The sequence below is a fragment of the Mollisia scopiformis genome (genome assembly GCF_001500285.1).
Source record: "Mollisia scopiformis unplaced genomic scaffold LY89scaffold_5, whole genome shotgun sequence".
In the NCBI taxonomy this organism is placed as follows: Eukaryota; Fungi; Ascomycota; class Leotiomycetes; order Helotiales; family Mollisiaceae; genus Mollisia; species Mollisia scopiformis.
In genome coordinates, this window is record NW_017263585.1 from 119,655 (window position 1) to 146,076 (window position 26,422).

At 48.4% G+C, this 26,422-nt stretch overlaps 7 protein-coding genes across 7 annotated transcripts; 4 read left to right on the forward strand and 3 right to left on the reverse strand.

The window, feature by feature from the left end:
* The first annotated feature begins 260 nt into the window (after positions 1-260).
* Positions 261-2,698, forward strand: LY89DRAFT_418491 (acetyl-CoA synthetase-like protein). Its single transcript, XM_018207387.1, has 6 exons — positions 261-301; positions 349-736; positions 790-1,266; positions 1,420-1,569; positions 1,620-1,933; positions 1,989-2,698. Exons 2-6 carry the CDS (start codon positions 640-642, stop codon positions 2,613-2,615), a joined length of 1,665 nt encoding a protein of 554 aa, XP_018075257.1. The 5' UTR covers positions 261-301; positions 349-639; the 3' UTR covers positions 2,616-2,698.
* Positions 2,699-3,450: 752 nt separating this feature from the next.
* On the forward strand, positions 3,451-5,905 carry LY89DRAFT_715211 (uncharacterized protein). Its single transcript, XM_018218185.1, has 10 exons — positions 3,451-3,862; positions 3,943-4,016; positions 4,140-4,151; positions 4,195-4,216; positions 4,269-4,354; positions 4,406-4,567; positions 4,621-5,068; positions 5,128-5,213; positions 5,264-5,416; positions 5,497-5,905. The coding sequence occupies exons 1-10, from the start codon at positions 3,578-3,580 to the stop codon at positions 5,786-5,788; spliced, it is 1,620 nt and encodes a 539-aa protein (XP_018075258.1). The 5' UTR covers positions 3,451-3,577; the 3' UTR covers positions 5,789-5,905.
* A 1,551-nt stretch (positions 5,906-7,456) lies between these two features.
* LY89DRAFT_694591 (NAD(P)-binding protein) lies at positions 7,457-10,096 on the reverse strand (the record flags this gene model as incomplete). Its single annotated transcript, XM_018216713.1, has 6 exons — positions 7,457-7,723; positions 7,774-7,967; positions 8,015-8,430; positions 8,823-8,929; positions 8,987-9,751; positions 9,806-10,096. 6 exons carry the CDS (start codon positions 10,094-10,096, stop codon positions 7,457-7,459), a joined length of 2,040 nt encoding a protein of 679 aa, XP_018075259.1.
* Positions 10,097-12,032: 1,936 nt separating this feature from the next.
* On the reverse strand, positions 12,033-14,325 carry LY89DRAFT_418584 (uncharacterized protein). Its single transcript, XM_018207388.1, has 3 exons — positions 13,709-14,325; positions 13,303-13,652; positions 12,033-13,238 (listed from the first exon to the last, which is right to left on the reverse strand). Exons 1-3 carry the CDS (start codon positions 13,933-13,935, stop codon positions 12,121-12,123), a joined length of 1,695 nt encoding a protein of 564 aa, XP_018075260.1. The 5' UTR covers positions 13,936-14,325; the 3' UTR covers positions 12,033-12,120.
* A 1,135-nt stretch (positions 14,326-15,460) lies between these two features.
* Positions 15,461-19,108, forward strand: LY89DRAFT_694593 (uncharacterized protein; the record flags this gene model as incomplete). The annotated part of the gene is made up of 11 exons (XM_018216714.1): positions 15,461-15,576; positions 15,629-15,779; positions 15,945-16,113; positions 16,177-16,669; positions 16,720-16,951; positions 17,070-17,315; positions 17,362-17,949; positions 17,999-18,042; positions 18,089-18,335; positions 18,389-18,533; positions 18,582-19,108. 11 exons carry the CDS (start codon positions 15,461-15,463, stop codon positions 19,106-19,108), a joined length of 2,958 nt encoding a protein of 985 aa, XP_018075261.1.
* A 652-nt stretch (positions 19,109-19,760) lies between these two features.
* On the reverse strand, positions 19,761-25,378 carry LY89DRAFT_638586 (AAA-domain-containing protein). The gene is made up of 3 exons (XM_018211586.1): positions 22,078-25,378; positions 21,758-22,030; positions 19,761-21,705 (listed from the first exon to the last, which is right to left on the reverse strand). The coding sequence occupies exons 1-3, from the start codon at positions 25,108-25,110 to the stop codon at positions 19,969-19,971; spliced, it is 5,043 nt and encodes a 1,680-aa protein (XP_018075262.1). The 5' UTR covers positions 25,111-25,378; the 3' UTR covers positions 19,761-19,968.
* Positions 25,235-25,683, forward strand: LY89DRAFT_418813 (uncharacterized protein). The gene is made up of 2 exons (XM_018207390.1): positions 25,235-25,372; positions 25,459-25,683. The coding sequence occupies exons 1-2, from the start codon at positions 25,358-25,360 to the stop codon at positions 25,648-25,650; spliced, it is 207 nt and encodes a 68-aa protein (XP_018075263.1). The 5' UTR covers positions 25,235-25,357; the 3' UTR covers positions 25,651-25,683.
* Positions 25,684-26,422: the final 739 nt, after the last annotated feature.

The window sequence follows — 26,422 nt, forward strand, 5'->3', positions numbered from 1 at the left end:
GCGAGAGTCCAGTGAAGTATCTCCAATATGTAAAGCAATGTTTTGATGATATGAATGGCAGACTGATCAAGACAATACCGAGATGGGTCGGCATCCACTCTGATCTGCTCCACCGAACCTCCCACTTTCAAACAGCACCAAGATGCGTACTCCCAGCAAAGATCGAGAGAGTCAGAGACATATCAATTAGCAATGTTTGCAAGGTCAATGAGAGGACATAGTTCTGAGATATGAAAATTACCGGATTTGGTTGATGCTGAGAGCGTTGCTCTTCTCAACCCTGCGATGTATCGAGATTAACGTACGTACAACCACCCAAAAGTCGCGCTTCCTCTTCCAAATCATTAGATTCTACAACCAGATCACCCCAAAGCAGAAATCCACGCACGCTAACCGTAGGGTAATGTCAGTCCATGATAGGCCATAATGATGCCTACGGCACCGTAGTGGGCCCAAGGCGACCCTCTAGACGTTTCAGGGGATTGTGCCGAGGACTGTAAGCTTACCTGTGGATCTGGTTCAGTAATCCCACGATAAGAAGTCTACTTCCCGCCAAGTGTGAATGTTTATTTTCCTTTGCGATATCTGGGGTACTCCAGCTTGCTTGCATTCTTCTCTGTTCATTAATCGTTCTTTGTCATGGCGGTCGCATCTCCTTTCCCGCCAGTTGACATCCCAGAGATTGATACTTGGACGTTCTTGTTCGAGGGAAAGAGGGAATTTACCGATAATCAAGGCAAGTGCACGATTCACTCATGAAGGGAAATATTTGATGCTTACAGGATAAAGTAATCTTCCTCGATGCGAAGACATTTCGGCAATATAGCTTTCATGAGCTGAAACAGACAGCCATTGCATTCGGGCATGCTCTTCGTACGCAATGGAATTGGAAGAAAAATGATTGCATTGGTGTATACTCTCCAAATTGCGTCGATACTCCAGCTGTGATCTTCGGAGCAATCTGGGCTGGAGCAATAGTCTCACCAGCGAATCCAGCATATTCTGCCTCAGAACTGGCTTTCCAGCTGAAAGATTCTGGAGCTAAAGCATTGATCACCCAAGGATCATGCCTGGAAGTAGCTTTCGAAGCTGCAAAGATAGTCAATATACCTCGAAATCGCATTTTGGTCATCGGTGATGAGAAGACTGCCCCAGTACAGCATTTCAGTCAGTTCGTCTTGACGGCGAATGACAGCCCACCTTTGAGCCGCGTCCCATCCACACCTTCCGAGGTTGTCTTCCTTGTGTATTCTTCTGGCACTACTGGTAAGCATCTGCATCCAATTAGTCCTTCCTGAAAACGCAGTTATTTGCTTGTCAGGGTCATAAACTAGATAGAGCTCTATCAACTTCGAATTGCTCTTTCATCAATCCTTCCTATCGAGAGTCTAAGCATGAAGTTCGCTGACTATGGAACAGGGCTTCCGAAGGGTGTGATGCTGAGCCACAGGAATATAATCGTCAACTTATTACAGACCGATCCTATTCAGACAGACCTAAGCCATGACGGGGGAGTGGATGGGAAGGGCGACGCTGTTATCGCCGTGCTACCTTTCTACCATCTCTACGGTCAGATTCATGAGCAAATCATCTCCAACGCGTACTGACTGACACTCTAGGCTTGCAGTATGAGGTTTTATACATGGTACATCTTGGAGTCAAAGCAGTGATCTTAGCTGCCTTCCAACCCGATGCATTTTGTCAAGCTGTACAAGACCACAAATGTACCTTCGGCTACTTGGTGCCACCCATTCTTCTGTTCCTTGGCAAATCACCACTAGTTGACAAGTACGACTTGAGCAGCTTGAAAACTGCTTATTCAGCAGCAGCTCCTCTGACATCTGACTTGGTAGAGGGTGTCTGGAACAGGTTACAACTTCGGACCAAGCAAGCGTATGGATTGAGTGAAACATCTCCAGCCATCACTACAATGGTATGCCATTATTGAAGTCGAATCTTACCAGAATTCTGACTGATGATTATGACAGGAAACTAAGGACTGGAGACGTAAAATGGGGTCAGTGGGTCCTGTTCTTCCGAATCAAATTGTCAAGGTCATGTCCGATGACGAGAAACTTCTTCCAGCCTTCTCAGATGGTGAAATCTGGGTCCAAGGACCAAATGTCTTCCCAGGCTACCTCAACAATCCTACTGCGACTGCAAATTGCATGACATCGGACGGCTTCTTTAAAACTGGGGATATTGGTCATTTCGATAACGATGGTTTCCTCTACATCACAGACCGCAAGAAAGAACTGATCAAATACAAAGGATTCCAAGTGGCTCCTGCTGAGCTGGAAGGGCTGCTGATCGGACACGAAAAGATTGCGGATGCGTGCGTCCTGGGCGTCTATGAAAAGTCACAAGCTACCGAATTACCACGCGCGTATCTGGTCAAGGCAGAGAGTGCGAAGAGCATTGACGATACGATACTTGCGAAGGAAATTCAAGAATGGCTAGGTGCAAAAGTGGCACCTCACAAGAGGCTAAGAGGTGGAATTTACTTCGTGGATGCAATACCTAAGTCGGCTGCGGGGAAAATCTTGCGCAGGATACTAAGAGATCAAGTGAAGGCAACAGAAGGCAGGATCGAGGGACCAAAGTCGAAGTTGTGACTTCCGTGTAAGTCGATGGCTAGTCAGGTGATTATGTAAATAACATTCCTGACTCGGAATGGACCCTGTACATTCTTATTGATATCAAGCATCGCGTCAACCTACTCAAATTTTACTCCTCCGTCTATCTTTTGTTTTGGTACAGTATCGCCTCTTGCTGGCCCGATGCCGCCAAAAAGAAGGCTCCCTAGAGGACGCTCCACGGCCCCAAAACTAACTGTCCTCGCTGAGAAGTATGGTACCCTTAATCTTCCATCTTATCCCACAGAGGGTACAGGAAAAAGTGGAGTGACACCATTAACCGCTGGACCTTTTGCTTCGCAAGATGAAAAGGATGTGTTTGCCGCATGTACGATATCTCTTCACGCTTGAAATGTTAGAAACTGCTGATATTTCTATCCTAGCTGAATATCTACAAATAACGAGATTCCATGGTACGATCCGCTCACTGTAGAAGAGACATGAGACGGCTGACAAGCCCAGGCTTCACTTCTGCTGAATTGCACGCCATTGAATGTTTTGCCCCATGGAGTACGATAGACGAACCTTTTTTATTGCCACAAGATTCCCCTATTCATCCAATCTTCGCATTAGAGAATTGGGATCCACCACTGCTCAGTCATCTTGCTAGATACCCCCTTGGTAATGGAAGGCTTGGTTATTGGGAGGTAAAGGCACTTCACAATCGTCTACAAGCTATCTGCTGATGAAGGAAGGCAAAAAATCCGCTTGTTACACCAACTTGGACATCCGTCGTCCAATTGGCCAGCTTCATCATCGGCAACGCACATATGTTCGGATGGTAAGATGTGTTGAATAATGTACTCATCCATGTACTAATACCAACCAGGTGGGATGCTCTTTTCTTTGGCACATTCGAGGACGTTGACGTACTTGAATTACCAACCAGATTTGCGAACAGAAAATTCGCCACGTTTCGTCGCCGTGATCGTGCAGAGTGCATGACCGAAACTGCCCAGCAAAAACTACAAACACAGTTCCTACAGGCCGCAGATGTCATTGAGTGGTGTTTGCATTCTGGACGTACCGAAATAGACTCGGGCATACCACACGCAACTGGCGGCGGTGCTTATGGCACTACTTCCGAGCCTGTCTTGCTACAGCCAAAGATCAGAATACATATTACGTATGAGCTTTTCGAACCGTTGATGACCATGCAGTTGAACAAGGCAGAGAGAGCATTGGATACTTTCAGGGCCGCAAGCACAATTGTACACGAATTGGCTGTACGTCTTGCTTGCTTCATCTCCGATTCTCGTCCATCTCTCACATTAGGATCAAGAATACTGCTGATGCATCTAGGAAGCATGCAATATGGCTTATACGGAGACCAAAGCTCGCAACAAAATACAGGACTGAGCCATTTTTCGAACTTGAAAGGTAAAGCTTTTGTATTCTGCCAAATTAGTTCTCGTTGACTTCTTCTTCACAAACAAATTCCGTTCGAGGCGTGCGGAAATGTCTCCGTTCTAGAATGCATAAATGCTTACCACTAAATCTTAGGACCGCTGAGCTGTGGGTATCTCCGTGACCTCTGGTTTCAAAACTGACCTTTCAGAGGATTTTCAGCGGAGAACGTGGTAAGTCTAACAAAATGCCAGGCAGACCCCTAGGACTGATACATGCTTGCAGATGTTTGGTGGTTGTGTTTCCGACCTAATGGGTGCATCACAGCATATTTTAGGGAGAGATTGCATGCCAGCAGCAGCTATACGCTCGTACGTTCAGATTTGCTATTCGAGAGAGGAGAGCTGACCGGACACGAATTTAAGGTCTTCTTGGGACACTGTCTGGTATTGCGAGTATTCGAAAGGGTCTCCTAATTTGATACCGCCTCATCCGAGCTACTACTCACGCGAAGACTGGCCGATACCCGTCGAGTGGTTCTTCAAAATCCAAGATCAAGGATTCTGGGATGTTTGGGCCAAAAAGTTTATTAAAGCATCCCCGCCTTATACAGGTTGGACACTGATGGACTATGCAGATTTGGACCAAAAGCCATTCACATGGGACCGAAAGTAGTAGGGTATCGGCGAAGCGTTCCTAATACAACTGTCACCAAGCCCGATCTGAACGACAAAACTCTGAAAGTGGGCCGCAGCAAGCATTGGGCGGCACCCGAGGGACCCTATTTACCATGGGACGCAGCAAAGACTCCAGAAAATATAGCTATCATGAACGAAGAGAATGCAAGGCGACGAAAAACCGATAGCCTCCAGGACGCTTTGGAACGTCGGGTTCAAGACGTGAGAAATGCGGTAGTTGGCACTGGTCCAGCGTGGCCGCCCCCAGCGATTCTTCCTCGCATCATACCCGTAATTCCAGAGCCACCTAGATATCTTGAAATCAAGAACCATCTGCTCAATTGTTGGTACGAGCTGGCAATCGACACCATGGATTTCAACATGCCTGAACATACAATGTTTAACTACGTACGTTGAAGACCCTTTTTTGTCTTCTTCTGGGAGCCAGTTGTTAACGTGAATTATAGATCCTTGCAGAAGGTGGACTTCAAATCACATTTAGCGAATGGCGAGAATTCCTCGAATATTCGCAACAAACGAACGTGCTATTCATGTCAGTTGTCCAAACTTGTATGGTAATTTCTGTCACTAACAACTGGACAGGTATACTCGCATAGGTGCTTCGACTGGAGTTTTGAGGAAAATTGATCGTGGCTGGCCCCCAGTTGCAGTTCGTACAAGGCCACGGCCGAACTTTTTCACACGTCCAAGTGCGAGATCAATGAGGATGTTCAGGAGGCTTTGTTTAGACGTGATGTAAGTGCAGGTCAATCCTCTAATGGTCTCAATGGCCACCATACACCCCAATATAATCATTCTCATTGACTACATGACAGTGACAAATGGGCCTGTTTCGAAGATGGCTTCAAAGACCACGACTGGAATGACTTCTATCAAAGACTCAACATACGCTATAGTTACGAAAACGATCGCATGCTTCTTAAGGATGCCTTTAGAAGACCAATCAGAAAGATTAATAGAAGAATGTTCGACGCCTTGGTGTACCAGTCTTACAGGACTAATTTCATGATTACCTATGGCCCACGGAATTGTCTACGGCTGATGACCCCGCCGTCGAATGCGAGGGAGAGGCTCAGGCCGCAGGGCGATCCGTGTCCGACAATGTGAGGGTTGTTGGTTGAGTGAGAGGGATGGGACATTGTTTTGGTAATTGAAATTGAGATTTGTTTGAAGAATTGTGGTTAGTGATTATGTTGTGATGTGAACATAGGAAGTGAAGACATGAAAGGGGCTCGCTAGAAGAGCCGAGGACCAGAACAAAACTTTCATTTCTCTGGCAGCAGTGAATTCCTTACCATTGAACCCTCACCAAACAAAAAGTCGCAGTTGATACGATACGTAGGAGGCTTCAAACCAAACCAAGAGCTACCCCTTCCCTTCCCTTCCTTCCCTTCCCTTCACCTCGGCACAAATTAAGCTTCGCGCCTATTCCCACCGCGGTAAGTACAAGTAAACCACTTCTCCTCCCGAGCCGAGATGCGTTTGCGCTTCATTCAACCTAACCTTTCCCCATCTGGCACTAACAGCACACGTCAGCCAGGGGCTAGTTCCACTCTGTTACTGTACCTAGGTGTTCGTTCCATGTACACTATGTACCCTGAATCAATCACCTTTTTTTCTTGCGAGATTGCAATGCATGCCCTAGAACGACTATTTTAGATCCCGAGGCGAGGTGAGGAAATGAAGGGAACGGAAGTGTTTCGAGTCAGAGAAATGGTTCGAGGAGCGAAGGAAGATTGGCCTAGGTGGAGTGGGGGCTGGGCGGGCAGGCAGATCACGGAATGTTGCGAGGGGAGACGCTAGGGCTAGCTTTTTGATGGAACGATGATGATCCTCCGGATGGAGAGCCGTTGAGGTTTTTCCGTGGATGGATCGATGGGTGAGGTTTATTTTGAGGAATGGATGGGAAGAGGGGAGAGGAGAGACGTTTGTTGCATGTCGTTGCGGAGAATTTATGAGGTTGCTAAAAGGGATGGGCTAGATGAGGGTGATTTGGGATTAGGGGGATTGTGTGTTTGGAGCTTGGGGAGAGGGGGAGTGGGAAGTGAAGTGGGTTAGTTTTGAGAGAATGTGTGAGTTTTGGTTTGTATTGGTAGATTGTATTGAGAATGAGTGCCATTTCTCTTTGTCAAGATGAAAATGAAATATATCCTCACTTTCTCTTATTCTCCATACTCACACCACTCGAACAAACCCTCCCAAAACAGACACAACACCTAGCAAACACACCTTACCTCACATCCCTCCCTCCCTCGTGCTAACAAACATGCCTCCCTTCCTCAGACTAAACTAGATCCCGAGATCGAGATCTGTGCTGCGACTCTAAAACTGGAACGAAGACACTAGGAACCGCTAGCACGACGAACGATGATACCGGGTCCCACGAACCCAACGACGATCATGGCTTGGGATGGGAGAAGAATGGGGGAGATGAGATGGGATGAGATGCAGCAACGGTTTTGTTGCATGTCGTTTCGGAGAATTTAGTTGGGGCTTGGATGGGTTTGGGGATAGTATGGTCCTGGTTGAGCGTTGAGGCTGAAGGCCGGGTGGGGAGAGCTTTTGTTTAGTGTAGGTGGGTGTGGTTTTGTTTCTGATCTGCAAAGGAGGAAAAAGGAGGGGCTTTGTTGTGAAAGCTTGGGTCTCTTGGCTGTTTTCATCTCATCCGGATTTGTTCACTCATGAGCTTAATGTAGTGAAATTTCCATTGTAGCTTTTCCCTCCATCCATCTAGATCCTAGTTTCAGATACGTCGTCACATTTTCGTCTCTAAATCTATTCCTCACTGCTTTTGTCCCAAACACCCTTTCCCACCATCTCATCTACAAAATCTTCAAACCGTTTAGGTTCCCGTCCTGTAACCTTCGAAACAACATCATTCAATCTCTCCTCGCCCCCATTCTTGATCACAGTCTCCAACTTAGCTAACATCTTGGCATAGTCTTCCGGCATGAAATTTGCGATGCCTTGGGCAAACTCTGCCTCGCTGATTTTGAGGTGTGAGATTTTTCGTCCCAGTTTTTGGGTGAGAAGGGCCGCTACCTGAAGGAACTGTCAGGATTGTTTAGATGAATGGAAAGTAGAATGCTTACTTCGTCATACGACCAAAGTCTCGGACCAAGGATGAGATGATCTTTATTGTGAGGGACTTCTTCAGTCAGGGCTCTGAATGCCACTGCTGCAATATCTTCTGCCCTCACGAACGGGACTTTGCCTTGTCCAGTCGCAGTAATGATTTGATCTTGGTCTCGGATAGTTGGTAGGTGTTGAACTTCCGAGAAGTTTTCTGAGACACCATTAACTCCAACTCATGCGATTATCAAAGGAGCATACCCATAAACCATGTCGGCTGCAATATTGCATACTCGACTTTCAAACCCTTTATGTATGAGGCCACGGCAGTCATGATGGGTCCATCACCATCTTCCAGTACACTAGCACTCAACAGTACAAACCTCTTCACACCATTCTTGATAGCGAGATCAATGAATGTTTTCATAGGTGGTAAACAATCCATAATAGGCGGTGCTACCAAGAATATGGCTGATATCGAAGCACATTCGAAGGCCGTCTTATAGGTGCTTTCATCAAGCCAATCAAACTTCACACCTTTGCAACTGGCAAGCTCTGGTGAATTACCAGAGCGAGAAGCTATGAGAACATCGTTGCCGTTGGCAGACAGCAGCGGAGCGATGCGACTCGAAATCTTGCCCGTCCCTCCAGTAAGTAGGACTGTCCCTGTCGATGGTCTCGAAGACATTCTCGACGATATAGATTCCTTAGTTGGGGACCTAATCCTTTACTCGAGGGAGATGGCCGATGCAGGATGGCTGAGATGTGTGATTGAAAAAGCAAACACCTGATGCGGTTATATAAGCATCGATCACGTGTGTATTCGGACTGTGCAGCAATTTCGGTCTCCTGCCGTTGCGCATCTGCAGTGTCTCGGATCTAATGTTGGGGCTCCGATATAAAATCCGTGCATGCATCGTGATCGTCACAGCATGGCTTGTTATGAGGCTGTCTAGCTTGCAGCGTTTCGCAAAACAAAAGCGTCGCAGCCTTTACGCCAAGATAAAGCTGTTTCATAGTCAGCAGTAGCAATAAATGCAGAAGGAATTTGTCATGGGAAAAAACGAACATTTGGATTCCCATCTGGATTTGCACTTGTCTCCAATCGTATTTGGTACCGTATTGATGTTGTCTTTTCCACAGAATCTCGAGTAAGTCGTGCGGTCGATCAGCATGCTGTTATTATTAGGTTAGCGTTCTAATCTCAGCTGTCTACGAGGTATAGGTACTTACGTAAATACTGACACTGGTATCGGCTTTCAACTTGCGACGGATGAGGTCTTCCGCAACTTCGTCATTGAACACCGCAATTCCAGCCATGAAGAGTCCCCAATATTGGCCCATTTCCAAACCATACCCTTCCGGTGTTTCTTGCGCAATTGCCAAGATATCACTAATGGCATCAATAACCTCCTGTTTCTGTGGTTCGCGGCCCATAGGATCCAAAATGTGGTTCAGATAAATAACGCATGCTTGGACGCAAGACCTAACGCTGGAAAAAGCTTCTTCTTCCAAAGTTTCAGGAACCGTAAGTTTTCGAGGTCGTAATTGCCTTCGCCAGTCATTGCTCTGGTTCCGTAATTTTTCAGGGCAAGCCGACCACCAGGTCATTAGCTCAGAATGGATCTGAGCAGCCTTCTCAGCAATCATTTCGGGATGCTGGCTTCCGATATCACTCATCGATTCGGCTGATAGTCGTGAAAGCTTGGCCATGTAGACCATCAATTCGTGGAAATGGTTGACCATTGTATGATCAGTATCGTAATAAGGCCACCCAGCCAATTGGGTCTTGTCGTCTTGCTCCTCATTTAGATCGTTGTTGAGCCAGTAATTGCCTTCCAAGAGTGGGCCACCGCCCGATGATAAGGAGCCAGAGATATCGAGGAAGGAGAACATTCGTGTCAGGTAGTCAGAGGTTTTAGGACCACCTCTGAATAGAATGAGATCTCTTGCGCCCTGGAGATGTTCGAGCCATAGAGAATTATCAGAATTTGATATCTAGACCACAGCATTAGCCAAGCTTCAGTGAAGGTGATTCCTGTGCAGACTCACTTCGAAGACACATAAGAGTAGACATGCACCCAATGTCTGATCGGAGCGTGCAACAACAGGATCAGAGAGACTAGAGTTTAGCTCGCGAAGTGCCAGAGTATAGTGGTTCGTAGCGGGTATTTCATGCTGTTTTTGAGTCCGAGATAGATGCCCCGCAGCGAGAGCCGCCATCGCATGTAATAAAGCTGGTGAAGATGACGCTTTGGGGAATAGTTGCATTTGAAAGGGGTTCCCTTCATTGTCATTGGAGTAAGCAATAAAGCGAGAACAGAATGTGATGAAGTGATGCATGTATGCTTCAACGGAATTAGCGCTACTCTTGTATAAAGAAGGGTGAGAGGCCTGAAGTCTCCACACGCAAAGCACGGTCAATGATTGAAAGGGAGAGCAAAGAGATGGGAGTAAATACGAATAGTTGATCTGTCGACATTAGGAAACTCGACCACAAAGTTCTGGCCAGCGAGATGTTCTGTTGGTGAAAGGGCTGATGAGCCGTGTGACTGCCGACGATGAGGCACGATTTGGAGATCATCGCTCCACTTGCATTCTCTCTGAAGCCTCGAGCAGCGGCTACAGATAGGTTTTAATTCATCGCACTTGACTTTTCTCTTTCGACACGTCAAGCAACCTGAGGGTTGTTAGTATTCAGTTGCCGGCGTCGAAGGGGCATGCCGGTATTTCTCACTCACCGGTTCTCGTGCGCGGCACTGGGGCTTTGATTCCCATTCCGGGCGCCATGTTTCCTCTCTCGTTGATGTCTTCAAGTGGATGTCATGAGGATCCAACGACTATATCCTAAGCATTGTATGGCTCAGGTGGGGGGTTGAGGTGCTTCAGAGGGCGTATAAGTGTGATTTGAAGGTGGACAGACGTGGACCTGAGGTTAAGGACGTTCCTTTGTGAAGTCGACGAAATGCCGGGCCAATCAGCCCCAGACCCACAATAGTTGCCGTCAACGCCAATGGGCAGCGCCAGTTACAGAGTTGGAGGATATGAGGCGCTTGATGGGATCTTCTGCGATGATACCGAAGCCCTTGTGTTCACATGGCGACAGGGATGGCGTCGTGGAGAGTCGGAGAGTCCAAGATGGAAAGGTGGAGAGGAAAACAAAATATAGTGTGTGGTGCTGCACACCAGGATGGAAGCAGCATCTGTTCCGAACGAGGGTCTTACAGTCTACAGATGGGCTTGCATGCCCTGGCTTCGGACGACGCACACGGTCTTTTCCCGGTGGCCACTGGCTGCGGGCTACTATCCATAGTTTGCTCCAACTGTTGGAATGTACAGTAATGTCTGGGTGAGAAAGCGGCTTGAGGTTTTGGGCACAAACACAGGAGGTGTAGTGGAGCGAGGTGAGGTGAGTGAGAACCTCAATCCTTTCCTCCCCGTTCCCTTTCCCCTGCTCTTCCCCCGTGAGACTTTATTTGGGTGTATCTTTAGTCAGCTACGTCTGGTTCCTAGAATCCATCCATCCATCCATTCATTCGCACGCGGTGCGAGAATCATTCATTCGCTATGCCGTGTCCAGAAAACTTAAACTTTGCAAAAATAAAAACGTACGATCTTGAATCATCAGACCTATCAATTGTTGCTCTATTATAGACTAGGGTTCCCATCGCCGATCAAGCTCTTCCCTTCCTCTCCCATCAGTCCTATTATTGGCATGCTGAAATGCTGCACACCCAACTGCAAAGCGTGAAGTCCAGCCGCCGAAACCTCCTCGCAAGGATACCAGGGCGAGAAAAGATGGACCGTTCATAGAGTTTTCTCACTCAAATAATCATCAACCTCAAATCCTTCGCTTCGACGTTTCCGAATTGCTGCTTTTCTATCGCTTTTCACAATTCTATCAGATTTCTTAAAAGAGGTCCAAACGGCAGACGGGATGCGAAGAAGCAATTCCCTGTAGCAAGCGGATCTCGACAGATGATTTGCTTTGCTTCACTGTTGTCGCAATCCACGACCGCCTCACATTCAGCTCGCGCGGGCCGTTGCCCACTTGAGTGAATCCTGATGCGATTGTTGGCCTGGGTTCGAGACGCTCCGATACGGCTAACTGTGAGACGGGAAAAAGGCATGATAGCAATTGGGTTCCATGTTGTTCTATTGTTCTATTGTGGCTTTCCTGACGTGCGTGCATGCGGGACAATGAATTGCATCCCGAGTACGACAAGCCTCCGCCAAAGGACCGATATGAGTGTGGATCCCGAGACACTGTATGAAATCACAGACCTGGAGACTGAGACCGGGAAGCCGAGCATTTGTACCGAATAGATACTATATTAGACAATGTCTCTCTCTCTATATAATCAAAATCAAAAGTTTTTGGCATCGTAGTCCTTCGTGTCGGCGGACTGGTCATCAGCCACCTTTCGCAAGCTGGACGCTTCTCTTGCCAGATACTCGGCACATTCCTTTCTACTCTTAACCTCACTGATAAAGAATATACCGATGAATGGAAAGAACGTCAACGCAGCTGCCCAAGGATATGCGGTCCACTGATTACCAGTACGGTCCACAATAGCACTGGCTACGATAGGACCAATCCAGGCAGAGCCCTTTGACACAATGCCCAGCAAGCTGAAAAACATATATTCCCTTCCACGTGGCACCAGTTCAGCCATAAAAGCTTGACCATAGGAGAACTGGGCTCCAAGCGTGAAGCCATACTGTGCGTTGTAGAACCAGAACTCCCAGAGATTGTGGTATCCGAATTTTGTGGTCCAGATACCAGGCATACCCCACAATCCCACCAAAACGGCGCCAGCGTTGGTCCACTGAAGCATTGTCTTGGTTCGAAGATTGAACATTTTCTGGAGCCGATATGCGCCAAAGACACCAACCACAGCGGATCCTCCTTGTACCATGATCAAGTATGTATTGTAAGTCGCCGAAAACTCGACGACTTGCGTTTGAGAGATCGAGACGAGCGTGATGGTAGTGTTAATACCGTCAGCGAGCAGGAAGAAAGCGACCAAGTATGCAAACGTCTGTTTTAAAGTCCATGCCTGCTTTGCTGCAAACCATGTCTGCTTGAATCCAAACGTGAGATAGTTGTCACCAGCAGGTAAACTCGGTCCCGGACGCTTCTTTTCCCATAGGAACCATGGAATAGCGAAAACGATCCAGAATCCAGTGCATACTGCCACCGATACTGAGTAACCCCAATTATTCTGTTGTGTGGAGTCATTGGCCCCAACACCAAAAAGGGCCCCAAGCGAAAGAGCGCAGCAGACTGTGAACCCAATGTTGTTCCAGACATAACTCATATTCATGATCTTCGAACGTGCCATCGAGCATTTGCGCTCAAACTCATCTTCGTTTATGCTGCCGTTCAGAAACTCCTCTCTGGCTAGTCGAACTTCCGGAAGGTCGTGCGCGAGTTTAGGGAAGATCGCATTGAAGAAGACATAAGAAGCCCAGAACGTTATGCCTGGGTAACGGTCAGACACATCTTGGCTAATGACTGCAGTCATCTGGGAAGTAGGAAGACTTACTGCTTAGAATATAAAGAGCCATAGCGGTTCGCCATTTCGAAGCGGTAGTGACACCCAGAAACCCGAATTCGAAAGCCCAACAGAGGACGGAGAATCCTCTCACAACCCATGGATTCCAGTTACCGAAATCTGCCAAAGAACCAATTCCAATGAATACGATTGCTTGTGCCAGGAAAGTCAGGCCATTTCCGATCAAGATCACAGATGTATATGCTTTCGTCTTATTGCCACCACCCCAGAATACATGACACGGTGCGGTTGGATCGACGTCGCAGGACGAGCTGCCTAGCGGTTCGACATTGGGATTGAATGCTGCTTGATAGATCAAGTTCTGGAAAAGTAGATTGGAGCTGTGATTTGATGGTTAGTGGAAGCATACAAGTCAGTGCATGCTCCTTGTACGTACTATTGGAATGATCCAATGCCATTGTTTCCAGCATAATATGAATAGTAGGAAAAGACCTCTTTCTTGGTTGCTGGCGCTCCCTTAGGAACATACTGATCAAGATCTCGTATCTCGTGAGGGGGTCGTGTTGACTCGTCGGTGGACCCTGGTGCAGCAACAGCAGTGAAAGCGAGCTTCGAAATATGGTCTTCTTCGCCCTCCGGTCTGTATTGGTCGTTGGCAGCCATTATTTTCAAACACCCAGGAGGATATGCTTGATTGCGGCTGTCTTCTTCCAGCTCAATTGGATATCGAACCAAAGTTCAACAACCTGAAGAACGTGGTAGGAAGCCTGGGATAAAGGCTGCGAAGATGGCAACACAAATAGCTGCCCCAAGATTCCAGGACCCTGGTAGCTTGCGGGACGGGAGGACGGACGGTGAGAGGCGGGCAACTGCAGAGGTGCCCGGCTGGTGCAGATTGAAGGGTTGGAACTGCAGGAAAGGTGGTGATGAGAGCGCTGGTGGTGCTGCTTCCCATGTCGAAGAGAACCCAAGGAGACGGGCTCGCAACCATAATTCGCCATCGGCCCCGCAGCTGGCAACACTTTTCTGCAACCCTTTGCACCTCTTTTCCCACAGAGGGCTCTTAGCTCCGTCAATGGGCATGCCATGATGCCAGACTGCCAATGGCTGGACGGCCTGGTTTGATTAGGGCTTGCTGCTGATGAAGATGCCGAGCGGGCTAAAGAAAGAGGCGCGGTGGTGGTTGTTGAAGATGGTTAGTACGCTTCTAGAAGTGTACTGAAGTAGTCAAGTGGACTTCATCCTAGACCACCACAATTCCGCTAACCGTGAGAAGCGCTTCCACCGCTCGCGCTGTTGTTGCTATCTTGCCGATGTCTGCGAATGGCCCTTCCGCGATTGGCCACAGTAGTAGTGGTGGGGCAGCTATCATGGGCATAGCTGTGATTGGTCCCAGAATGCAGTGGCTCCTTTTGACACAACGGCCTCAGGCTGTAAGGCCGCAATGGCTTGGGGGAAAAAGGAACGCGCATGCTCCAGACCTCCCCAGCATTATGGTGTGGCTTCTCGCTTCAAGACAGTCGGGTCACCTCAAAAACATGTCAGTCACGACACGCCTTGTGCATTCATGATGATTTCGGTGCATTGTCCATGCGCCATCAATCAGTTTCCAAATTTTGTTTGCATGTACATTATACCCAAGGAACCATCAAGTATTATAACACCGCGTTTCTTGTTCTCTTCTTCTCCTTCTTCTTGGGTTACACTCGCCGTCTCCTCGGATCTGGTCAGGTCAGGCGTGCAACTGACTCGATGTAAGCTGCTATCCGTCGCCCGCTCGGCAACTGCATTACTCAGTCTCGCCTCATCCACCGTCCGCCCCGTGCCCGGCAACAGGCGTTGGGCTCCTCCAACGCTCCTAACGCTTCTCTAAGCCTCCAAAAGCTGCAGATACCCCAAACTACCCAAAGGTTGTCGTCTCGCGTCTCCAGTATGTTGAAACCCCGCGAGCGATGATCCCACTTTTGCTGCACTTAAGCCTCCTTATATGGTCCAGATGCTGGTGATCTAGGCGATGAGAAATCTTATGACAGATAGTAATGCACTGAAAATGCCCGTTTCCGACGGCATATCACTGCGGAGATCCACCATCATCCCAAACCTTCCAATGTGCATCATTTCTCAGTAGGTACAAGTACTTTTGTCTCTCTTCCTCTTCAACTGTCTCAGACAATGTTTCTGCTCCTCTATGCCTCCTTCAGCCACCTTCAAGTCTGCAGGTCCAGTCTACGTCGAACCGGTGATGACTACAAAGCGAGCATCATGTGTGATAGGGATTGATGTCGGTGGCACAAACACGGATAGGTACGCCAGACATTGTCTCGTTGGCTTGTGATGCTCTCTAACGGACGGACAGTGTCATTCTGCAGAACAATAAGGTCCTTGCGTGGCATAAAACGCCGACGACCACGGATATCCAAGAAGGCGTAGAACAAGCCATCGAGGCCGTTGTGGCGAAGGCTAAGCTACCTTCAAATCGAGTGGATTCGGTCAAGATAGGCACAACAGTAAGATTCCCTTACACTCTATGTTTTTTGCACTGGGAGAAGTCAATTTTGGTGGCAATTCAGAAGTCTGAATTGTGGAAGATGAGGTGGTATCGTTGAGTCAGGAGATTTATACTGCATTTGTAGCGTTGCAAAGCCACTTGAAGCTGACTAAATTTCGTGCAGCAATTTGTCAATGCTGTTCTTGAGCAGGATTCGACCAAGTTGGATAAAGTGGCTGTTGTACGATTATGCGGTCCATATTCCAGGAGCTCTTCACCATTCGTGGACTTCCCCCCACGACTGCGGGACTTAATGGAAGGTCATTATGGCTATGTGGATGGGGGATTTCAAGGTATGTCCTTGTTACATCGGCCGAATTGTGATTATTGAGAAGTCAGGTGCTGATAAATTGCAGTTGATGGAACGCCAATTTTGCCCGTGAACCACGAACAGTTGAAAGAACAAGCCGCAGTCATCAAGTCGAAATCTATCACCAGTGTGGTGGTAATCGGCATATATTCTCCATCAAATCCCGCTCAAGAAGAGGAAGCCCGAAAGGTCTTGTCTTCAGAACTCGGTCCAGACTGTGATATCTCCTGTTCTCATGCAATTGGTCAGCTTGGCTTCCTTGAGCGAGAAAATGCGAGTATTCTGAATGCAAGTCTTCGGAGATTTGCGCGTCATGTTATTGATGGGTTTTCGTATGCTGTTCAAAAGTTGGGCAGATGCAAGCTTTACATTACTCTAAATGATGGCACTCTTAGCAAAGCTTCCACAGCTGCAGAGTATCCGGTGAGATGCTTCTCGTCAGGACCGACAAACAGTGCAAGAGGTGCTGCTTTACTTGCAAAAGCAGAAAGAGCCAGCGCTTCCGATGAGAGAGAAGTCCTTGTAGTTGACGTTGGAGGGTAAGTGAACCTCTAAGTATTCCCACTGTGGAGACTAAATTGGATTGCAGCACAACAACCGATATTTGTGCTCTTCTCAAGACTGGCTATCCGAGACAATCAGCTGCTTTTGTCAAGATTGCAGGTGTCAGAACCAATTTTACCATTCCAGATGTCCATAGCATCGCTCTTGGAGGTGGCTCAATAATCCGCATCAAGAGTGCTCGAACGTCGGTCGGTCCAGACTCTGTTGGATCGAGATTGGACAAAGAGGGCATTGCATTTGGTGGCCAGACACTTACAGTGAGTAACTCCTTCATACACCCCAGTATCACTATCAACCAGGCACAGTATTCGAGTCTCAAGTGTTGGTATGATCCTTTTTGTTTACCAATGCTTGCACTAACACATATTTTGTTAGGCTACAGATCTCGTTTTCGAGAACAAATATACCGAGAATCAAGTGACCCCAGGAACAAAAGCCTCTGGCCTTGCCGAGATTACACGGGTCTTGGAAGAAGCGATTGATCTTGTGAAGACCAAGCAAGGTGATGCAAGAGTTATTCTGGTCGGCGGTGGAAGCATCATCATTGCAGATCACATAGCTGGAGTAGGAGAGATCATCCGACCACAATATCTCGCCGTAGCAAATGCCGTGGGAGCTGCGGTAAGCCTCTACAATAATATCCAATGACAATACTGACAAAGTGTAGATTGCGAAAGTCAGTGGCACTGTAGACACCACAGTCGTCCCAGGAGCAAAGACTATCGACCAAGAAATCGAAGCCGCTAAAGCATTGGCCACGAAGCGATGCGTGACAGCTGGTGGCAACAAAGCGACGATAGAGGTTGTTGAGGTGGATGTCGTCCCTATATCATACGTCACGAACGGAGCTACGAGACTCGTGGTCAGAGTCGTGGGAGATCTTGTTGACGGGTACGAAGAGAACCATGATGAGCCAAGTGAGGAGGAACAAAGGTTCAAGGATTCTAGCAAATCTCCACGAGCTTCAAGGGATTCAGCTACCGGAGTGCCATCAAAAGGTTCTTCTTATGAAGTCACAGAACAAGTCGACATTTCAGCCTATCGACCTCGGATCGAAGGAGATTTCTGGTATCTTTCAGAACTGGACATCCAGTTCCTTCAAGATGGCACGGGTGTCTTGGGCGTTGGAAGCTGTGGTGAACCCTATCCTGCATACGTAGCATGCTTACAGGCGCTGCGAAACGGAGAGAGCATCACCATCAGGAGACAAGATACGTTTCCAGAGACTGGTGTCGTGCTTGTTGCTGGCTTCATGGTAAGATCATGTTACATGCGAGGTAAAGCTCGAGCTAAATAACCATCAGGGCTCTCCAAGCGTATATCTGGAGCGGATACCAGGTCTAGATGAGTAAGTGATACTTCCACTAAGGAGAGACCTTACTGATCATTTGCAGAGTGGCCGATGCCATGAAAAGCGTCATGGAAGCAAGCGGACTCTCGACATTCGACTGTACCATACCCAATGAAATCGGAGGCATGAACGCATTCGAAGCACTTCTTGCCGCTCACCGTTTTGGTAAAAGTACACTAGATACGGACTTAGTGGCGAGAGCCTATCCCAAAATCTGGCAGACTGTAAGATGTTTGAAGGATATTCCTGTGGCTCCTGCTGCTGTGTCGAATGGAGCTGGCAAGACAGAGGTAAACTTTGACCAGATCCCAATAGAGATAGCCTTGCTGATGCCCGTTCTCAGATATTCAAGACCACTCGAGACAATCTCGAGGCAGAAGACCTTATGAGAGATGCATGCACAGAACAAGGAAACCTGTCTGGCATGTGCGTCTCTCCCATCTACGGCACTGAAGCCAGGACTCTACCACGCAACAGCTTCTCGCACGGCAAGTTATCCCCTACCAGACACTCCCACCATCTTTAACATCTCCCAGCATGGACAATAGGTCGATCCATCGCGCTCTCCCGCTCCCTCAAACTCGACCCCGTAACCTCGATCCTCAAATCCGAACACGGCGTCCTCCTCTTTACCGGCAAGATAATCTCCGTCACGCGCCACGTCGCCGAAGGCTTTACTCGCGGCAGCGTCCTCCTGTCCTCTATCTCCGACACTCCCTCCTCCTCCTCATCCACAACCTCTCTCCTCGTCGATTTTGAAAACGAAAACCTCAGCGCAATCCTCAAAGAAGACGGCAAAGAAGACCAACTCCTAGCCATCTGTCCAGATCTCATAACATTCCTAGACAAAGCTAACGGGGCCCCATTGGGAATCTCAGATTACAAATACGGGTTGCGGGTGAGTGTCATCGCGTTGCGAGCACCGCCTGTCTGGGCCACGGAGCGGGGATTGGAGATGGGTGGTCCGCGGGCGTTTGGGCTGGAGGAGGAGTATAGGAGTGTGAGTACGGGCGAGTTTGAGGAGGCGAAGAGCGTTTGGGAGATTTTTGGTGGTGGTTCGTGATGATGGATTATGTGTATGAGAGAGAGAGAGATTTTGATCTGTGTCTGTATTCTATGTCTTGCTTAGGTAGATAGAGAATCGCTCGCAGCGAAAAATGTTAGCTTAGTTGAAGGACCTGGATCCCTACTTACCCCACCTCCCTCCCGTCCCTTCTTTCCAAAGATTCCTAGCACCCGTAGCGGCCGCAACTTAAAAACCTGTACTACTTTTCTTCGCCCGTGCATATGCAAGTAGAGCTAGAAGGGGCAACCCTGCTTCCTATACGGGAAGTATCCGACAAGGCTCGAATCGGGACAAGACTTCTAACGGACTTTCCTACTTCAGTAAAAGCTCATCCAAGAAACCTGGTTTGAGTTTCGTAAAACATGTTCGTGGATCCGCTACTTCGGGATATTGTCCTGGGGGTGGTGTAGTGCAGTGAGTGGACGTAAGGTGTGTGATGTAGGTGTAAATGTTTTGTACATGATACGAGAGAGAGAAACAAAGTTCAATAGGTGCTAGCCTTGTCATAAGATCTTAACACTTCTATGAAGATTTTGCTGTTGACCACCTTCTCCCCAGTTACTCTTATGACCAACCGTTTTTTACCTCATGACTTTATGTTTTGTGAGGACACGAAGCACAAATATGACAGAATAAGAAGGATAAGATACTGGAAACAGAGACTTTCTATTATCGTCTGATGCAACTACACTGACAACCCATGTCATCCATTCTGGGCGCGCTACTAAACTACAAGAAATATCATCTTTCCATCGTCCCCGTCTTCGCTCTCTTTTCATTCCACTCACTAAAAGCAAATCCATACTCCCTGTCATTTTCATTCCATTCCCAACCCATGCCCTCGCTCATCGTACACTCTAGGCATGCAGCTGGCTATTCGTAGGCGTAGGTTGACTCGCATTCAACACCTTCTGCATCTCCTCGATATCCGTGATCGTATCATTGAACATTTGTACCAGCGCGGTAATAACTTGGTTGCGGTTGTACTCTCCTCTAAGCCTCCAAAGCGTCTCCATTAGTTCTCGATTGATTTGCTCCAGTTGTTCGATCGAGCATCCGCTTGAGCCCTCCACCAATCTCTTCAGCAGGTCGTCAACGAAATAGTCGTCAATAATGAAGTCTTTTTGAGAAGACATTTGAGTAGAGGATGGCTCGACTGGAGAATCGTTCAAGAGATTCGCGAAACTTGGATGGGACTTCGAAGTCGGCATATGAGGACCTGAGGTGAACGGTGGGACAGCAGGATTCTGAGACGTCTGACTGCCCGAGCTTGGTGTCTGCGAAGTTATAGTTTGCCCAAGGGTTCCACGTGCCAACGCGTGAGCTTGAGAATGCATCCATTCCTCGCTGCTGCTGTCATTCTGGGTATTGCGTTGAGTATCTGGTAATTGAGAATCACCTCCTCGTTCTACAGGACTAGAAGAATGCTGGTTGGTGACCCCATTTGTAGCCTGGGTGCTCCATCCATCCGAGGTCTTCTTCCCAGATGTGGTAGTCGAGGCGTCATTAGGAATGTCTTTCACAGGAGTATCGTGAGAGATTGCTTGGAAGAAGGACCGCTGAGAAATCTGCGTGTTTGGTCTTGTACCAGACGGACCGCTCGTCATACTGTGTTGATGTGGAGGTAGCATGCCTTGCGACACATTCTGTTCATCGGTATCACCCATCTGAACGTCTTGTCCCGCATGCGAAGGAACCGATGTACCATTGCTTTCATGGGCATGGCCTGCTTCGGCAGAAAATCCATTCGACAAGCCACTGGGTGTGTGGACCAATGGCGCTAGAACCGGAGGTCGTCTTCCGGGTATAGCTTCACCAAGCATAAGAGGGCCAGAAGACTGCTGATCCGAGCCCAAGCCACTACCTGCAATATCAGAGCGTACGATAGGGTCAAACACAAGTTCTCCGTCTAATTTACGCCTCTTGTGTTTCTCTTCCCGCTCTTTAGTTCGTTGCAATTGTCGTTGATACACATTCTCACAGTCAGCGAATACATGGTTTGCCTCTATTGAGGCGATGTCGACCTCAACATTCGTTAGAAGTTCGTTGGCCTTAAGGGTGCGTTCCTTATCGCCAATGTGCTTCGCATCCTTGGCCAAAGAGCGGATGTCCGCAAGAAAGTCTTTTGGTCGAGCATAGTATCCATTCGAAAGGCGCTCCTCGATTGTGGTTGTTTCTAAATTGTAAAAGAACTTTCCAGTGGCGGTCTCACGAAGGCCTGGTACACCGTCCTTGTCCTTGCCAAATTCAAAAGGTCGAAACGGCAGAATATCCGGACGAACGTAATCAGGATCAAGCTCGTCGAGAAGATATTGGATCTGATGCTGTAGAATCACGGGTGTTCTAAACTTTCTATACTTCCGCTGGATTTGGTCCATGATCGGTTGTATTGACACCTTCAACAAGTTCAGTAGTTGATGATCTTTCTTCTTCTGTGCCTTGATTTCTTCTTTGGTGGGTTCCTTCGGTGGTGGTGGCGGGGCAAGTTCCAAGACCTCGAGCTTACGCTTCTTGCGGTTCAACGGCTCAGGGAAGTCCTTGGGAGCTTTCTTCACGTATTCAATGATCGTAGAAAAGAATTCCTTTCGGTGTTGCTAGAACATGTGAGCATCTTGAACGCAATGGTGGGATAAACAACAAACATACCTTGGATGGACGGCTGATCATGAAGCGATTGTTTCTCGAGAACCCAAATAGATCTCGGAGGAGGTCCTGGCTAACTTTCTCTGGGGGGCTATCGGTAATACCGAGTACCAGAACTGGATCAGTGGGCGGAATTGCTCTGAGCAAGCCAAGGAATGTGGTGATTACGGCATCACTGAGAGTGTGGTACCAAGTTTCGATCCCAGGAAGGTAGATGACGCTCGGTTTGTGTCGCTTCACTTCAGCAAATAGTTGTACGATTGCAGCTTCAGGAGACTGTCCAAATCAGTAAGTTTTCTAAGATGGGAAGCATGAGACATTACCCGAGCAGAATCGCTGTATATCGTTGGCAGATCGAAACTCTGAACATGCAGACCCTCGAAGTGGTTGAGAATTGCGCCACCAAGATAAGATTGACCCATGCCAGGCTCACCACCAATTAGCAATCGTGGACGGAAGACCCGAGATTTCTCGAACTCTTGCTGCAAAGTTTCTCTTCCGAAGCCTTGATCCTCGTCATCGTATTGCTCATACATTGCTTCTTGGAGAGCTGTGGTCTTCTTCTTGATAGGAATCAACCCATCGAGGATTCTCTCAATCTGTGACAACTGGTCCCGCAGCAGTGGTTCGACGGTCTTTGGCAGTGGTGCTGCACCGGATGATGTTGACCGCTCAGAGGATGGTATCATCTTCTTAACAGAAAGCATGAAGTCCTTTGCAGTAACCTTTATCTTGTCGGAATCAACTTTTAGTTTATCATTCGATGAGTATATTTGGGGATAAGTGCGCTGAATTGCGTTCAATGCTGCTTCGGTACATAGGGCGCGAAGATCAGCACCACCATAGCCTTTAGTGATGTGTGCAAGTGAGGTTTTAAATGCATCATCAATACCCCAGTCCTTGGTATGGATATTGATGATTGACTTGCGACCATCAATATCGGGCAAGGGGAAGTAGAATTCTCTGTCAAAACGACCTGGCCGTCGCAGAGCCGGATCGATGTTGTCTGGTCTGTTGGTAGCACCAATGACAATGACTTGTCCTCGGCCATCCATACCATCCATCAAAGCAAGCAGTGTGGAGACAATAGATGCATGAATCTGCTCCTGCTTGCTCGATCGAACTGGTGCGAGACCATCAATCTCATCAAAGAAGATGATACTAGGTTGTGTTTTTCTTGCTTCCTCGAATAAGAGACGGAGTTGTCTTTCGGCTTCACCGACCCATTTGCTCAATGCATCAGCACCCTTTCGCATGTAGAAGGTAATCTTTCTGCCTCCGGAACCAACTTGAGCAGCCAAAGCCCTTGCTAAGAGGGTCTTACCAGTACCTGGAGGACCATGAAACAAGACACCTCGTGGGGGAGTAACGTGAAACTTCAAGAATAGCTCGGGGTACAGCAGTGGCATCTGCACCATCTCTTTGAGCTGATCGATGTGACCTTCGAGACCGCCAATCTTGGTGAAATCAACATTTTGATCGACACCCAGGGGATCCGCATCTGCCAAAGCCTTTTGACTCTTAATCTTTCCGAGGTTTGCAGGCGTGCCTGAGAGTCCGGCAATTGTTTCTGCGTTGTTCGTTTGTCCCATGCCAGGAAGAAGACCAGGAGGAACAGCTGAGGTTGGAGTCATGCCAGTATTGCCGCCAACGTTGGATGGTCTCTGCATTGTCTCATCATCGCTACTATCGGAATCAACGCCACCAGCAGCACCAGTGCCCCATGGACCGCTGATGGCTGGTGCAGGTCCTCCACCGCCTCCGAAAGGGCCATAGGTTGTGAAAAGGTTACGCTCCCAAGCCTGGCTTGCGCCGTTGCGACCTCTATTGGGTCTCCGAGATGGAGTTGGTGCAGCATCCTCGGCATCCTCGTCTTGGGCATATATTTGGTCCATAGGTTTGATGCTGTAGTCTACTGGCTTGCGCTGGCGACCTGGTCTGCTTTCATAAGCAATTCGCGAATCGTCTCTAGCTCGTCGTCGGCGCTCAGGTCTCAGTTCTTCGAGTTCATCAAGCATCTCATCCTTATCCAAGACCTCATCAGCATCCGAGCCGGGGCTTGCCCGTCTTCTAGAGCTGCTCTTTGACTTCGCCTGTGTGGTACGCCTGCCTCTTCTGACCGGACTCGTATCAGAATCATCATCTTTAGCTTTGCTCTTCTTGTTTGCGCCATCAGACATGTCATCATCACTTAGATTTTCCTCGCCAGGATCAAAGTCGCTACTCGCGTCCGCGCCGGATTTTTGTTTCGATTTGGAACCACGAGTCAGACGGCGCCCTGTGTTCTGTGCTGCTGATGAGTCCTGAACTTCTTCGACTTCTTCCTCTGCAACAATACCAGCCCTCGAACCTCTAGTGCGACCTGGGCGTGCGACAGGCATATCGTCTTCATCCTCGTCCTCATCATCTGCGGGAGGCGGGACTTGCGCTTCCTCTTCGTCGGGTTTTGCAAGTTCGTCTGTTGAGTCTTCAGCATCTGGCTCATTATCTTCTTCGTCCTCGATAGCCGCATCGGCTTCGTCTTGGTCATCGGATCCAGCTATCTCCATAGGTTTTGCAGAGCTCTCGCCACCTTGTTCATGGGAGCTAGATTCATGAATTTCTTCCTTGATCGTAGATGCCGGTTGTTTCAATCCCTTGCCGCCCCTAGTGCCTCTTCGTCCTATGGGTTCTGGACTGCGACCTTCGCGGATGATATGATGCCCTGAATCTGACAAAGCAATAGGCTGGTCCCCTTCTTCAGTGTGGGCTCTAGTGCTTCTGCGCGTCGTCAAAGGGAGGCCAGCAGATAAAAGTTCAGCGCTCGCCTTCCGACCTCGAAGGGCACGACCGGTGCTAGATGTGGGTTGCGTATTCAGCTTCAGTACAACTACTTTTGTCTTAGGCTTTTTGCGTCGTGTATCTTCCTCTGACTCGATGTCATCCGAGACTGCTGCTCGTGAACGCTTGTTATTCTTCCCTCGTGTAATGACCTCTTCGTCCGAGTCGTCGTCGATGTCACCGACAACTGGCTCTTCTTCGATATCATCACCACTCGATTCCTCGTACGTTTGAACCTTTTTTGTAGCCTTTCGGACAGCTCGTCCAGTCGCTTCGTTCATCTCGATCGGTTCCTCCTCACTCTCACTCGGGTCACCAAATGAATCTTCTAGCAGACTGTCTGACACGCCGTCATCCGATACGTCAGATCCCTTGTATCTCGACTTTTTGATTCGCTTCTTCTGTCCTGTCGAGGACCTCTTTGTCGACTTGCGAGACTTCTTGGGAGAAGCCCTGGCTTGTGAAGGATCGAAGTCGGTGTCCGCAGAGTCGGACTTGTTCGGGTCAAAGTTGTCAACCTTGCGCTTCGCGGGCATGACGAACTCGGCAGACTGGTATAGACTCGAGAGATTGAAGCAAGTTTAGAAATCGCGACGATGCTCTGTTGAAAATGCGAGATGCTGCGTTTGTTCATGAACCATTTTCTGGGTATCGATTGGCTGCGAGTTTATGCGACTCTCGTTGACATTGTAGCCGCGAACGAGACAGTTGAAAGAATCGAGAACAGAAACAAGTTCGAGACAAAGTGTCGCAGTCGACTTGATGGATGAAATTGTGTGAGCAATGCACAAGGAAAAGGTGAAGTCTTCGCAAGTCAGCTCTTGAAATGGGCGTACGCGACCGAGAGGCCAACTTAGGCTCGATTCGCTAACACCAGCAACTAGCCCCACTTTTATCTGACTAGCGCAGAACACCATCGACACAATCGCAGGCAACACATGCAAAGCAGAGAGGAATTGTCGGAAGACGAGCAATTCAAGATCTTGAGATACCACTTGGACAACACAATAGGACGCCTTCGCACAGGCGTAGGGCTCTTGGAGCAGACTTGGCGACTCCGGTACCCTCTCTTTTAGAGACATTGCAGACATGGAAATTGACGTTCGCTGACATGTTAAAGATGATGTTTTCGAGAAAATACTTTCTTGATGAGTTTAATAGTGATGGAGGCTCAAATTAAGCTTATCTATTTAAAGACCCGTTCCTGACATGTTGCGGGGGATGGTCACGTGATCTTTCCATTCCTTTTTCCTCCACCGAATTTTTGTTTACATGTTTCTGTTCCCGCCGTCTAATATAAACTAGGACTATTAGGTGTCTCGCGTTGAGAAAATTTGTGATCGCCTATCTCGCTGAGTGAATACCCGATTGGGTACCGTTGAGTCGTTTAAGCGCCTCACGCTGCAACCACCTTCGCCCGTCCGATGTTTGATGTCTGGCGCTCCTGTGCAGCATATCGAATGCACCTCCAGACTTCTAGACGTCGCTATGAATCCAACTAGACGGTTATTTCGAACTCTCTTCGTGAGTCGGATGAAGTTGACGGCAATGGTGCGTCCACTTCTTTCAGACCAGCAGGGAACAACCCCGCCATGCTCGAAAATCCTGGAGACAAGACCGACAGACAGCTCATCAAAAGGACCCATACTCCAAAGTGGACGTAACTGCGTCCACATGCACCCTTTCGCCGGGTACGACTATACCGGCTCGGAATACTCTTGCATTGCATCTTCTAGTCTTCTGCTGCTGGCTGCTCACTGCTCTCACAAGGGTTTCCTCCACTTTGAGGGGTTTCCTTGCGGGGCGTCATAGTCTTCCCCGCAACTGATAGTCTATCCTAGGTACAGT

Coding starts and splice junctions, on each gene's coding strand:
- LY89DRAFT_418491 (XM_018207387.1), top strand. CDS start 640: ATGGCGGTCGCATCTCCTTTCCCGCCAGTTGACATCCCAGAGATTGAT. Junction 737..789: donor GGAATTTACCGATAATCAAG/GCAAGTGCACGA, acceptor TACAGGATAAAG/TAATCTTCCTCGATGCGAAG. Junction 1,570..1,619: donor ACCTTTCTACCATCTCTACG/GTCAGATTCATG, acceptor CTGACACTCTAG/GCTTGCAGTATGAGGTTTTA.
- LY89DRAFT_715211 (XM_018218185.1), top strand. CDS start 3,578: ATGACCGAAACTGCCCAGCAAAAACTACAAACACAGTTCCTACAGGCC. Junction 3,863..3,942: donor CAATTGTACACGAATTGGCT/GTACGTCTTGCT, acceptor GCATCTAGGAAG/CATGCAATATGGCTTATACG. Junction 4,217..4,268: donor GATTTTCAGCGGAGAACGTG/GTAAGTCTAACA, acceptor ACATGCTTGCAG/ATGTTTGGTGGTTGTGTTTC.
- LY89DRAFT_418584 (XM_018207388.1), bottom strand. CDS start 13,935: ATGGCTGCCAACGACCAATACAGACCGGAGGGCGAAGAAGACCATATT. Junction 13,653..13,708: donor GGCATTGGATCATTCCAATA/GTACGTACAAGG, acceptor ATCAAATCACAG/CTCCAATCTACTTTTCCAGA. Junction 13,239..13,302: donor GGCTCTTTATATTCTAAGCA/GTAAGTCTTCCT, acceptor ACCGTTACCCAG/GCATAACGTTCTGGGCTTCT.
- LY89DRAFT_638586 (XM_018211586.1), bottom strand. CDS start 25,110: ATGCCCGCGAAGCGCAAGGTTGACAACTTTGACCCGAACAAGTCCGAC. Junction 22,031..22,077: donor TATACAGCGATTCTGCTCGG/GTAATGTCTCAT, acceptor TGATTTGGACAG/TCTCCTGAAGCTGCAATCGT. Junction 21,706..21,757: donor TGATCAGCCGTCCATCCAAG/GTATGTTTGTTG, acceptor CACATGTTCTAG/CAACACCGAAAGGAATTCTT.